Here is a 15,112-nt window from a genome sequence, read left to right as displayed (position 1 = left end):
GGGAAAGAAGACAGAGTAAGCCAGAAAGAACTGTGTGGTAAATCTCAAGAGACATAAAGGAAAATGATTTGTGCCAAACCCCGATACTAAGCTAGGAGGTGGCAACAAGAAAATAGTGTGGATGGGTGTTAGAAGCACATATATAAAGGAGCTTATATCAAATTCATAGGCTGACAAATTCCTGAATTCCTAGGCTGACAAGACCTGTCTTGCATTCAACATGACATCAAAGAAAATACGTCTTCCTTCTCCATTATGTAGCACCAATTGACACCAGTTACATACTGCCTCCTACCAGTGTCATTAATCAGGTAACCACTCCTAGCTTCTATAGCCCTGAACCAGAAAGGGTTCAAGATCCTGAATATTGAGGACACTTAACTTTTGGCAGTGCCCAATAGCCCCAACTGCATTAGAGCTAACCATTTCTGAAAACTAGACTGCATCTGTCCCTCCACTAATCACACGTGAGATAGTAACTATTTGATTACCACCTAGTTATGGCATTTTCTTAGTCCTTTCTAGTAGTAGGATTCTTTAAAAGCTCACCCACTATAACTGTGGGCTCTAAAAGAGTCAAACCTGTTTAAAATTGATAGCCAAGACTTTTTCAGATCAGTAAGCGACAAAAACTAAGTACTTTGAGAGCTACACTAAGTTTTTTTATGGTAGTATTGCACAGCTGGGAGGTTGAAACTCAAATAAAGAACTTAGGATAGCAACAGTGACCCCTTTTCTGCACAGCTGTGGCCCAATGACTGCTGCTGACTATCGTAGGGAAGAGAACATGCTGAAATTTTGCTTATCTCTTAAATTATATTGAATACAAATAGTAGTGGACCCTTCATTTTGCTCTATTTCTCTATTGGCAAGAAAAGTGATATGTATGATATTGCTATATAAAATGATACAAAAACCTTTATATAAATAGCTAAACAGAATTTTTAAAAATCTAAATGTAACAGCCAGACCTTGAAAAGTAATCATAGTATAGTTATATTCTATTACTGGGAGTCTCCTTTCAGATTATCTAGTTTGATTTTTCTACTTGTTTGGAAACATAGAAAACTCATGAAGCAAGTTGCTCAAGGTCACAACTAAGATTAGAATCCAGTTCCTTCCCTTTTAATCTAGCACTCTTTTCCTCCTACCATTTGTTACATACCAGTTTGTTAATGCAACATTTTTTAGTATTTTCCAGTGGTAGACTGATGTAAGTTTAACAGCTGGCTCCCCAGGTGTGATTCTGGTATGAATGTTGATTGATATTTTTATTTATGTAAAATGAAGAAGGTGAAAGTGCAGCAATGAAAGCATGTCAGATATTCATTCATTCATCCATGAAGTGACTTCTTTGCTGAATCGAATAACAGTTTTTGAATACTAGAAAATTAATTCCTTAATTTTTTTGTGCTATTCTCAATGTAATGACTATGACATTCACACTTTTTAATTTGATTGGCTTGTTAACATTATCTCCATCACATTCTTTACAAGGAATCAGCAAATATTTTCTGTAAATATTTTAGGCTTTGTGGGCCACCTATTATCCCTGTCACACATTCTTTATTTTGCAACCTTAAAAATGTAACAAGGCCTGATTTACATCATTTGCCAATTTCTGTGGTATAAGTCCTTCCACCATGGCTGATTCAGCCTACCATGATGTCACTGAACACAAAATTGGGAAGAGACGCACAGTACCACACCCATATGTAGTATTTCCAACATACAGGTATAGTTGCAGTAAGTAACATCAAGAGTGTACATAATAAAATGTAGTAAAATAATTAGGATGTGGTGAGTTTCATGTAAAAATTACCTTTGTTTTTAATTTAAGTTTATATCATTTAATTTTTAACAATGGCTATGTTTAATAACCTGAAAATTTATTCCTAAAAATTTTATCAGCTCTGTTGAGTTAGTAAGACTGGCTCCAGTGATAACATTTCTATTACTTTATTCCAAATTGAGGATACCAGCACATGGGGTTCACTCCATAGCTGTTCTATGTAACTACATTGTAGTACTCAAAATGGCTTAAGCTAGGGTTCTGAAATGCAAAGTTTGGATAGGTGTCATTTCTTTTCTGCCTTTTTTTTTGAACCTGAAAGTAATAACATGTATTAGAAAAATGCTTTATAAAATGGTATCCTGGAGATCTGAAAAGGGTCGTGTTATTTTGGATCTTAAATATAGGAGAGAGCTTTCTCATATTGCTCTAATGACTATGTAATGATTTTATTGCAGTTTGAGGTTTGTTTAAAAATATTAATGAATCAGTATGAACATCCTAGTCACCTTTTTTCTTCAGGTACTTAGTGTGGTAAAAAATTAATTATAGGGACCCCAGTGTTTTTGTTTTTTATTATAGTAAAGTACACCATAAAATTTGTTATTTTGACCACTGTAAATGTACAGTTCAGTGGCATTAAGTATAGTCCTATTGTTCCTCAACCATCACCACTCTCCATCTCCCAAACTGAGACACTATGCACATTACACAGAACTCCCCGTAACTCCATTCCCAGCCCCTAGCAACTTCCATTCAATTTTCTGTCTGTATTAATTTGACTGCCTCAGGTACTACATATAAGTGGAATCATAAAGTATTTGTCCTTGTAGACAAATACCTTTTTCTGGCTTATTTTACTTAACACAATGTTATTAAGGTTCATCCATGTTGTACCATGTGTCAGAATTTCATTCCCTTTTCACCATATTTTGTCTATCCATTCACCCATTGGTGGACATTTGGGTTGTTTTCACCTTTAGGCTTCTATGAACTATGAAAATAAAACAGTGTTTAACGACAAAAAATCAACATGTAAATATGGATACTTTCTGTGAACAACAGATTTCACAGAACCGTAAGACATAAAAGCATCAGACAAAAATTCAGTCCTTAAAAGAATATATGTAGACATTTTTAGCATCATGGAGGGTCAATTACATGTTCTAATAAGGCTTTATTTTCAAAGATTGTGATATTCCTACCATGTTTGAAAAATAGAGCCATTTATCTTTTTATAAGACTTAAATACAATATGATCAACCTAGAATGGCAGACTAACTCCTTGTATGTGTGAAAGCCAAGCCAAAACATCAGCAAAGTAATAAGATAAAAGAAAAAACTTACGGTTTGTGTGGCTGAATGAACTCTTAAAGAACTCGTTGATAAAAGTAGATTCCAAAGTGTTTCACTCTTTTATTTTTAAATATTCAGGTCCTTTTAGAATTGCTGCAGGCTGGAGGCATAGTTCAGTTTGAAGAAAGTCGGCTCATTCGTATGGCAGAAAAAGCAGAGTTGTAAGTTGTTTTGAAACCATACATTCCCATAGAACTATTAAATTACATTTCTCTAACTTGAAGCCTAGTTTTTTTGATGTATTGCCATTTTTTTTAAACTAAGGAAAGCTGTGCCGATAACACCACTAACAACAAAAAACCTAAGTGTGAAAGTTTTTTGCCTTTCCAGTCTAGAAATAAGTAAAATTTGCAGAATTAACAGTGAGTAAATTTGCAATGTTTGTACATTTGTTTGGTATGAAAATGAAATACCAGTCTTATGATTTTAGTTTTCTTTAACTAAAATTTCCATGGTATTCCATAGATTTTTGACATTTGTAGATATTATACACAATGAAAAATTGAACATAGCAAATGAGATGCAATATGTTAGCACTATTATTTAGTTTGTTGAATATTTCATTTGACATGTTTAATTCTGAACAGAGGAACTTCACGCAATTATTGATATGTGATATACTATTTTATTTGACACATTGTTGCTTTAACATTTATTTTGTATCCAGCTTTGAAATTTCTTATAAATAGAGTATTTAGCAGCATCTTAAACATATATTTAGAGGAATGATACTTATCTCCCATAGATACTATGACTTCATTTAACAATAGAAATCATATCTACTGTATTCATTTTTCTTAATCTTAATCTCTCTGCTTGAGCAAACTTCTCAAAACAATAAGCTAATGACTACCTGTCTGTTCGGTGTACTGGTTTTTCCTTTTATGTTGTAGCTATCAAATTTGTGAGTTTATGTATGAACGAGAACACCAATATGACAAAATTATTGATTGCTACTTACGTGACCCACTAAGAGAGGTGAGCTAAGAGACTGCTTTACCCTTTTTTCTTACTCAGTTTCCCCCTCCTGAGTAGAAATAACTATGTAGTAAGTATAACATTCAGGAGAAATACTTGGACATGTGTTTGCTGATTCAAGGTTTTCTTCATTTATTCAACAGGTTTTTATTAAGTACCTACTATTATATAACCATATATTGATAATTAAAACAGATGTAGTTCCTGCAATTTTTGAACTTAGTTTAGTGATGAGACTAACAATAAGAAAACCAAATACATAATTGCAAATTGTGATGAGAATTGAGATCAGAAGAGAAACTGGGTGCAGCTTTAGAAGATAATGTGGGAAGTATCTTCTATAGAGCAGCCAGGGAAGGAATTTCAGAAGAAGTAACATATAAACTGAGCTTTGGAATTTGAGAAGAAACAAGGCAAGCAAAGAGCCAATAGAAAAGTGTCCTGGGATAGGGAACAGTATATGCAAAGGCCCGGTGGGGAAAATTGTTGACGTGTTCAAGGAACTGAGTAGAGATTGTGTGAATGAGGTGAAGATCAGCTTAAGTGGAGTATAACAGACAAGGGAAATAGTGATTTGAGATGAAAATTGGGAATGTGTACAGGGGCCACCAAAGACAAAAGTGTGATATTCACTTGTTACATTAATGAAAGTGAGACCAAAATTAACTGGAACAGAATGCAACTTCAAAGTGTCTACCTTAAACTTTAAAAATTTACTCTTTCTCTTTATTGTCAGTTTTCCCTAAGTTAACTATCTGCAAATGGTTTTCCATCTCCAAGTAACAGAAATTTACCAGCACTGGTACAAATAGTAGATAGTGACTAAATACTCCTTGAATGAATGAATGAGTAAATTTTATTGTCTTGTCCTTTTCAGGAAGAAGTCTTTAACTACATTCACAATATCTTATCCATTCCTGGACACAGTGCAGAGGAGAAGCAGTCTGTATGGCAAAAAGCAATGGATCATATTGAGGTGCTGACTCAATAAAACTTATTAAAATTTCCCTTTTGTATGGCTATCTTTCAGATTACATTTATGCTAACTAAGCAGTGGCAGGTGTCATTATTATTAAGTTTATTTACTTGATTATCCTACTTCATATTTGTATTCATAAAGCCCATGTCATAATTTATTATATCATGATTTCTTAAAATAATCTATGTCCAATGAGCTAGTTGACAAACTAGAATATTAGTGGGTTTTTCAATGTTCTTAGAATGATTCTGAGAGTACTACTGGTCTTTTTCCCTAATACACGATGGGAGCCATTCCCCCTAATCACCCAGTGGAATTTTAGAGACATTACTGCAATGAGTTGCTCTCTCTGATATACTTTCCTTCCTTATGTAACAGAAGGACGATTCTGATTTTGTTTGTGCATAATGTTTAAATGCAAGAGTTGACTTTGAAACAAAAAGTTCTTTTTAAAAAACATGCTTATAGATGGCTAAATGGAGAGACTTTACATGGGTTATGTAAATATGATCAGAATGCATTCTGTAAAGGGGCCTCCAGATCACTCCTCACTTTAGTTTTCTTATATTCATAACATACAATGTACTTTAGAAATCAACAGAGCTAGCAGGTTTGTTGAAATCTATTCTGTTTTATGGGTCATTGGTTATTAAAAAAAGAAGTGTCAAAAGATGCTGAGGTAATCCTATTTTGGAAATAACATATCTACAAACTTTCTTTATAGGCAGGACCAGGTGATGTGATGACTTCTGATGATGGGTTTAGAGATGCAGTGAAAGATATGATTATTCAACATGTTTTAAAATTTCTTTATACATATGGAAAGTGATAAAACTTTGAGAAAACATTGCATGTGATGTGAATACTTTGTTCTAATTCCTGATGGTTGTAAAGTTTAGAAAGATCAGAAATGTGGACAACATCTCATGTGAAACATCTGGTGTGAAACATGGTACAGTCAGACATCAGATACATGGTCTGAAGTCATTTCTATACTTTCATCTACAAGATTGAGAACATAGATATATTATTTAATGTTTTCATATTCCTGCTAACAATGAAATGAATATATCTTGGTAAAGAACCCAAGAAAACTTTCTCCTAGTTTGATTTAGATCTTTTTTTCTTTAATCATGTTGTATTCTTTTCCCTTTCATCATCCCCTTTAAGTGTCCATAGTTACATTATGGCTCATTCTTCATTTCATTTCATCTGCATTATGTATAGTTTTGAGCACATGGACTCCATCCAAAAATGAAGCTCTGTCTCTGAATAATGTGAAACGTGATGAATTAATCAATGACCAAAGAAATTACTCAGTAGAAAACTCATACTGGAGAAGCAAGAAATATTTTTGCTACACAAAAATTATTTCTGCTGTTTTTCCCACATCTGCACATTTTTTCACTTTGAATTTCTTAGTATCTCTTAAAACTACAATTACAAATATATAAACTTTTTGTTGAAAGATGTCTGTAGCTTCAGTAATGTAAATAAAATCAACATTAAATATGTAGGGAGAAAAGTTCTCATAATAAAGTTTTCTGACAGTAAACACAGTATATAGATTAGTGGTTCATAACACTTTAGGGGTTATAGACCTTTTGAGAATCTAATGAATAATCTGGACCTGTGCCTCATCATATTGTGCATATACAGACACACAATTTTGTTTGTAATTTCAAGGATCCACAGACCCCTTAAAAGCTGTTCTTAGTTTGGGTCTGTGGATTTCAGGTGAAGAATCTCTAGATGTGTTTTCCAATATGGACAAAACATCTTTCATTAAATTAAAAAAATTTTTTTTAATATAAAAAGTGTCCAAAGAAGTGCGTATAATAAATGTTCAGTTTAATAAAAAATTAAAAAGCAAGCATCTCAGGCCCAGATCAAGAAACAGAGTTACTTTCAGTACCCCAGACATTCCACATATCTTTTCCTGATCATAATCTCCTGTCTCCCCATTATCCTGGTTTTCTGATCATTTCTTGCCTTTCTATACACTGTTACTGCAAATGCCTGCACTCCTAAAATATATATATTTTTTACTTGGCCTGTTTCTGAACTTTATGTAAATGAAATTATACTCTATTTTTTTTCCTTAATATTTTGAGAAGTTTGTCCATTTTGTTGTATGTACCTGTGTTTCATTTTTATTGTTGTGTAGTATTCCATTTTACAAGTATATCATAGTTTACCCATTCTACTGTTAGTAGACATTTCCCCTGAGTCTAGTGTTTGACTATTAAAAATACTCCATCCATGATCATTCTTATATATGCATCTTAAGCACTGCTACATATATTTCTCTAGGGCAATAGATCTTGGTTGGAACCCTAGCCAGGATTACAGCATCAGCAGAGAACTTGATAGAAATGCAATTTCAGTCTTCACCTCAGACCCACTGAATCAGAAACTCTGTGGTTGGGCCCCAGCACTATGTTGTAACAAGCCCTCTGAGTGATTTTGATATATACAAATACTTGGATAATCTCTGCTTTAGGGTCTATAATTGGTACTTAATTGGGATAATTATCTTAAACTTCACCAGATGCCAGTATTGTATGAGATTTTCTATTGGCTTGATATCCTTGCTAGACTTTAGAATTTTTCCAGTCTAGTGGATGTGTAATGATATTTCATTATGTTTTAAATTTGTGTATCCTTAATTATAATGGCATTAATAATCTTTTCATATTTATTAGCCATTTAAATTTTTTTTCTTTGATGTGCCTATTCAACTATTTTGCCCATTTTTCTATTAGAATGTCTCTTGTATTTACTGATTTGTAGGAGTTCTTTATACTGGATGTTAGTCTTTTTTCAGTGATATATGTTGCAAATATCTTCTCCCACTCTGTGGCTTTTCTCTATGGTTCTTTGTAAGAAAAGTTTTTTTTTAAATAGTCAATCAGTTTTTCCTTGTATACTAAAGGAAAAAGTCCTCCTATGTTACTGTCTAAAAGCTTTCTTATGTTTTGTTTTGTTTTCATCTTTAAATCTTAGGTTAACCTGAAAGCAGTTTTTGTATATGGTGTGAGGTGTGTGCTGGGGATTGGTGGTGCAGGGGTGGGTCAAGTTTTTGAAATGCATATGCCCAATTTTCCCAGCAACAGTTATTTTAAAAGGTTGCCTTTCCCCATTGCTCTGCAGTGCCCAGTGCCTCTTTGTCATACATGTATCAAGGATTGATTTGCTTGGTTTGTTTTTCTGGGCCTTGTTTTGCATCATTGGTTTGTTTATCTGTCTTTGTATCAGCACCACACTATTTTAAATATTGTTGCTTTATAAAAAGTCTTGGTATCTATAAGAGAGTATTGACTATTCTTGACCTTTTATACTTTCAAATACATTTTAGAATTAGCTCTTTAAGTTCACACCAAAAAGTTTTAACCTTATGATTTTGACAGAAATTGCATTGAGTCTATCAATCATTTTAAATTTAATTGACATCTTTACAGTGAGTGTTCCAGTCTATTACCATAAGGTTAAGTCTTTATTCAGTGTCTTTCTATAAAGTTATTTAATTTTCTCTGAAGAGATATTTCATCCTTTGTTAGATTTACTATTACAGTTTCATATTTTTTAGCATAACAATGCTTTTGTTAATGATATTTTTAAAATCTTCAACCATAAGTATAATGTTTACTATAAGGATTTTTATGGAAGTCTTCTCTTTCTAGTATGCTAAACAGTTTACTCATGAATGAATTTTATCACCTTTTGTCCCTTATTCTTTTTTGTGGTAAATTTTATTGATATTAAACCAACCTTGAATTCTATGGATAAATGCAACTTGATCCTGATATATTATTCTTTTTATATGTTGTTGGATTTTGTTATTTAGGATGTCCGTATCAGTGTTCATGATTAAGATTGATTCTTAATTTTCCTTTCATATATTATCTTATTGGGTTTAAGTAACAAGATTTTGCAATCCTCATAAATGAACTGAAGAAGTTTCCTTTTTTCTATTCTCTGTTAGAGGTTAATTAATGTTGGAGCTATTTCTTTCTTAAATGGTTGCTAGAACTTACTTCACCAAATAGGTGAAGATATTTGGGCATTGACTTTTCTGTATGGAAAGATTTTGGCATTCATTCCATTTCTTTGTGGTTAAAAAAATCAATGCAATTTATCTATTTCTTAAGTCAGTTTATTATTTAATAATATTTTTCTAGGAATTTCTCCACTTTGACCATATTCCCAAATTCTTGACATAAATTATTCAAAATAGTATCTTTTTAAAGGCTGCAGATCAGTAATATCTTCCTTTTCATTTGTGATTTTGATTAGTTGTGCCTTCTCTGTTTTGAGGTGGATTATATAAAAGTAGTATAAACTACTTATGTCTGATAATGATTTGTGTCAGCTAATTATTATTTATCCACCAATACTAACTAAATTAGATATATCATGAATATTGCAGTCACAATAACTTGTCTAATTTTTTTTCACAATATACCATGTTGATCAATGGTTGGTTTTGCATTTTAGCCATGTAACATGTAACTGAAAAGACAGAATAGTTCACAGACACTAAGAAAGAAGAAAGTTTCAGGAAATAAAGGATAGCCAGTAGTATCTAGGCAAGTTGAAGAAGAGGGCAGATTGGAAGTATTGGAGTTGACAGAAATAGGTCTTATTAACAGTGGTTAATCTCTTAGTCTCATTTAAGACTTCTGACCTTAAGTTGATTTCATAAGACCCTTTTAGTTTCAAAATCCACCAGGCATCAGAAGTATAGTTTTAGAACTCTTAGCCAGAGAAATTGCAATTATACTCCTTTTTTCATTTCTTCAAGTTATTATTTTAAGCTCAAGAGTGAAATTTACTGACAGGAGATTTGGGAAAGCTTTTGTATTTTCAGTTCATCCTATAGATATCATGGCCTAAATCCAGAGTTTTAGCACTTTCATTTTCTAAGAATCCTGAATTACCTTACCTACATCAAAATCTAATTTTTACATGGCACATTTCTAATTTTTCTGATTTGCAATGTGCCTTTAAATTGAGGCCCCATATTGAAGTTACCTGTAGTGCAGTGTAGACTCTTGTGAAAATATTGAGGTAGGTGATCTTGCTTCACATCTGTGGAAATTCAATTTAAATTTAACTTTAAAGATAATTTTATCTTCTTCTTTCACTTCAGGAACTTGTGTCCCTGAAGCCCTGTAAAGCTGCAGAGCTGGTTGCTACACACTTTTCTGAACAGATTGAAACTGTGATTAAGAAACTTCAGGTAAATATTCCAAAAACACACTAAGAGGAAACATATAGTGAAGAGATTATTATTGAATATCCACTTCAGAACTCTTGATTAAAGTAATTTTTTCAATTCATAGTTGCCATTTAATAGCAATTTCTAAACATTGTGTGTGTATTTGGAAGCAGTTGTGTGAATGACCTCTGAATCTGGAAATGAAAGAGTTTGTCCTTGTTTATAACCAACATTAACATCACAGAGAGATTTTTGGAATTATAACGTATACTTACTCTAGAAATCACAATCCACAGAAGACTCCCACCCACCACCCCTTTGCTATAGGAAGTACAGCTGTATTCTCTTTGAGGTTAATGATATCAGATTTTTGTCATTTTCAAATTGAGTTTATGTTGACTATTTAGAATTTTTCTTGGGAAATCTTAACTAGAATACAGGTATATTAATATATTAATGCTGAATATTGAGATGCTCAGTTTGAAGTACTATTTAGTAGGCCTAATAGTCCATTTGCCACTACCACTGAAGTGCTAGTAGTAAATTTTACTCACTACTGTTAGGGCCACAAGTGGTAGAGGTTGGGAATCAATGACAAGGACATGAAGTATAAACCAGTCCTCAAGTGGCAATACTAGTAGAGGAAAGGTATTCAAGATGGAAAACAGAGCAGGGAGTGGGAGGAGCCAGCATGAGATAAAAATATGGGATTCATTCATTTAAACAGTGATTGTGACCCTGCTGTGTTCACAGTATGGTAGACTCTGGGGTGCACAAATAAGAATATAATCTTTTCTTTAATTTTTCCTTATGGAACAGAGAAGCACGTACATAACCACAGTGTGATATATACACCAGACATATGTAAAAAGATGTGGGAACAACAGTGATAGGCTTTGTGAGAAAGTCAGGTAAGGGTTCCCAGATTTGCCTGAACTGGGCCTTGATTGATTGGTCCCATTTTCTAGGCAGATATTGGGAGGGACTTTCTAGATAAAATGGGTTCTGAGTATGTGAAGACTTGAAGACATGAGGCAACATGCATATTCAGGTAATGGTCCTGTCTGTGTGAAGCATGTTGGGGGGGATGACAGTGGAAGAAGCATTAGATTGTAGCTATAAGAGGTATGGTGGAGGGGAGCAGTTAAAGTAGAGAGGCCAGAAAGTAGAGTTTGGGTTCCTATATTGAACAACCTTATACGTAAGCTTAAGAAGTTATACTATATCTTCTGTGCACGGGAAGACTCTGGAGAGACTAGTTAGACCAGTTAGAAGGGGAAAGGTTTGGACAAAAGTTGGTGAGGACCAGGACTAAGTTAGCAGCAGAGAGGAGACAAGTCCAAGATATGTTTGTCAAGTAAGATGTCTGGGGCTCAGACGTGAGTTGGATATGAGGGGCGAGTTAAAAATGTCTCCCAGCCATCAGGCTTGGTTCTCCAGCATGAAGTCTATCCACTCAAGATAAAGACTCATCCATTAATTCAATAAATGTTTATGTACCTGCTGTAGGCCAAAAACTGTCTTCAATGCTGAGGATACAAAAACATGTGAATACATCCCTGTGTTCAGGGAAGAAAATAGATAAAAGGCAATTGCAGATAGTTTGACTGAATGAAGAGAGAACACTGCCCAGGATACTAAGGAGAGTCACCTAATCCACTCTAGTGAGAGGGATGGAAGGACGTTTCTGCTGAAACTACTCTCAACCTACAGAGCTTCTCCCCCTTTAAAGTCAGCAGTTCTGATGATTTTTCTCCCCTATAGTGGTGCTACTGCCATTTAAAACGTTAAGATTATCCATTGTGGGATTTTCTTTCTCCTGTAGTCTTGAAAGATAGTTAGAGGCAGAGAGATCAGATAAATGAATATGCCATTCATTAGACAAACATATAAAAGCTGAAGTGTTGTGGATTTAAAAAAAAGTGACTGTTTGACCATGGACTGTTTGTGGAGTCTTAACACATTTCTTTTAAAGCAGCGAAGTATTTATTGCAGAACTGTGTTGATTTGTGTGAGAATCCCACACAGATTTTATAAAGTACCTTTGCTTTTGATGGCAAGAAATATGCCTCTGAGAAATTGTTTTCAGAATTCTTGAAATGAAAAATAGGCCAGATTACATTATAACCAGAAGGAAAGTCATGTAAAATAAGCCAAAGTGATAGGCCAGGGAATAGCTAGAAAATCAAAGACTGCTAAGTACATTTAAAATGTCATATTCTAAATGACATTAAGTCTTTTCAGTTTTGAGAGTCCCCTGCTTTTTATAGGTGAAGTTTGAATGAGCCAAAAAAGAAAGAAAAAAGGAAAACTGAACTACAATAATTTTTGCTTAGCTTTCCCAAGAACTTTGAAACATGATTTATTTTCAGATTCATCTCATTTAATTCTCTAAGGTTCATCTCATTTAATTCTCACCTCTACCATTGCAAAAGGCAAAGAAGATACTGTTCTCCTTTTCACATAAATAAACTGAATTGCTGAGAGAGTCAGTGACTTACACAGTCACATGGCTACAAAATGGAAGAAACAAAACTCAAGTATATTAATTGCTAACATGTTGCAGTTTGCCATCTCTTCTGTAGTTGGTTTGGGGAGTTAATGAGCTTCTTTAGTGGTGGTTGCTATTTGGAGCTGAAATTCCCACCTTTCCTGTATAGGTTAGTTACCTCCGAGCAGGCCACTATCACAGGAAGACCAGGTAAGGCAGTGGAAAACCCATCAGTGCAGCCAGGAGCATCAGCAGAGCGGTTCAGAGCACCTGCCATTCCAAGGGTCCTTGGGCTAGGAACCACTAAGGGATTTGTCTCAGTGGAGTGTTTTTTGGGGGTAATAGCAATGTTTTTGTGCTTCTGCACTCAAAATTAAATGTGTGACAGTGATTAGAATACTGAGAGGAAAAGTACTGCCAAATAATTCTTTAGAATTTCTTAGATCTGTATGGAGGGCTTAATGGAAACTTACGCATTTTAAAGGGATATTCTAGAGCTGTTCCTTACCATGGCATAGTTTAAAGAATTTGTTTTAATATTTAATTATATTTTTTATTATTTTTCTGTTCAGAACCAGGTTTTGCTTTTCAAGTTTTTGAGGAGTCTTCTTGACCCAAGGTATGTTAATAATCTTTAGTTTTTCATAATACATTGATGAGAAATCAGAGAAAATAGATTGAAGTTGAGAAACTAGCCCATGGTATCCAAATAGTACAATGAGCTCTGGATTTTTTAAATTGTAATGAGAGTAACAGTTACATAGATTATACCAAATACATGATCTGGTAATACATTATATCTTGAGAGAATACTTTTCTTTCCATTTGAACATGAACACACACAGTGAGTTGTTGTTGATGTAAATAAAATAATGGAGCTGTGTCATGAGAACATGTTTCAGGAAGAATTTGGTGACCATGTAGCATCCCCTTTCTAACTAGCTCAACTCCTTCCTATTTTTTATTCAGTGCTGTAGATTGGTGCTTTACTTTTCTATGTAAACACCTAGTTCCCAGCCCATCTGTGAATTCACTACCTTATAAAATCTCCTTTGAAGTGTTCAGTTTTAAACAACTTTTCCTGGCAGTGGAAGAAAAAGTTTAAATTTTTTTTGAAATGATACTGAAGTACTCATCAAATAAAATCTAACCCAAAGAGCTTATGAAATTATCAGTGGATTTGTAAGATAAGAGTTCTGCATGTTATATCTTTATGTTTTGTTGTGTCTGAGTGGAATTCATTGGGAGTTGAGTGGAATAATATTTAACATTCTTTAAGACAGTCACTCTTAACCAGAAATGTGTGTCAGAATCACCTCAGAAACTTAAAAAATACAGATGCCTGGGCCCAACACCACAGAGTTATTGTGGGTAGGGATATTTTCAATGTATCCTGATGAGACCAAATAAAGGCAAGAGTAGGAAGTTGGGTATTATAGGCAGTTACCATGTTTATTCTCATATGGTCACAACTTGGTACATTCCATTGGCTCGAATGCGCTCACCCAGCCAGCTACAGCTTCTGTTCCCCAGCATGAATTTAATCCTGGAGGAGCTTGGGGGCTCTGTGGCTCTCTCCTGACTCCCCACCCCTTGCTCTGGGAGGAATTTTGTGGGCAGTTCTCTGGTGACTGGTGGATGCCTGACCAATTACATACCTCTTCACCCCTCCCCTGGGCCCATACTCCTGTGACTGACCAGTGGCTCTGTCACTGGCAAACATCCCATACATGTGCAGACAGGCTCTTAATAACAATGGGCGCCATTAGGGCCAGGTGGGGATCCTGGTCAGAAAGTTCCATTTTCCCCACAATGACATAGCTTTCATGTCAGATGTAGAAGCTTTTAAGTTACATTATAATGTACACTAACCATTGAAAACAGTCACTTCAGTGATAATAGCAGTTTTGGTTATTCCAGTATTCTGTGCTACTTTTAAGTACAAAAATTTAGTAATTTTGTTGATTGTAATAAGTTTTTAAAATGCCAGTCATTTATATCTTGAGCAAGCTATGCTGCATTTAAATTCAGAGTCGTACAGGTGTGCATGTTCAGGTGGTTAGAAAAGCAATCTGACTACTTTCTGCATTTTTGTCCAAGACCTTTCCAAAGTATCTGTGTTTTAATTCCCTGTTCTTGGAATATTACGGAGGCTAGACAACTTTTTTTCTTTTTTATTGAAGTATTGTTGATATACAGTCTTACACTGGTTTCAAATGTACAACACAGTGGTTTAACAGTTACCCATATTATTAAATCCTCACTCCCACTAGGGCAGCTACTATCTGGCTAGAC

General features: G+C 34.3%; 1 protein-coding gene across 4 annotated transcripts in view; it reads left to right on the top strand.

The window, feature by feature from the left end:
- VPS8 (VPS8 subunit of CORVET complex) overlaps positions 1–15,112 on the top strand; it is a 304,326-nt gene that overhangs the window by 179,365 nt on the left and 109,849 nt on the right. For all 4 annotated transcript variants that reach the window (XM_073231972.1, XM_073231971.1, XM_073231970.1 and 1 more), the window contains exons 31-35: positions 3,227–3,309; positions 4,042–4,126; positions 5,004–5,102; positions 10,258–10,347; positions 13,390–13,436. In XM_073231972.1, the coding sequence (XP_073088073.1) occupies positions 3,227–3,309; positions 4,042–4,126; positions 5,004–5,102; positions 10,258–10,347; positions 13,390–13,436 (404 nt within the window). The remainder of the gene's footprint in view (positions 1–3,226; positions 3,310–4,041; positions 4,127–5,003; positions 5,103–10,257; positions 10,348–13,389; positions 13,437–15,112) is intronic.

The sequence above is a fragment of the Manis javanica genome, chromosome 3 (genome assembly GCF_040802235.1).
Source record: "Manis javanica isolate MJ-LG chromosome 3, MJ_LKY, whole genome shotgun sequence".
Taxonomy (NCBI): Eukaryota; Metazoa; Chordata; class Mammalia; order Pholidota; family Manidae; genus Manis; species Manis javanica.
The sequence above is the reverse complement of the archived record's forward strand: the minus strand, read 5'-3'. Positions and strand labels throughout refer to the sequence as shown.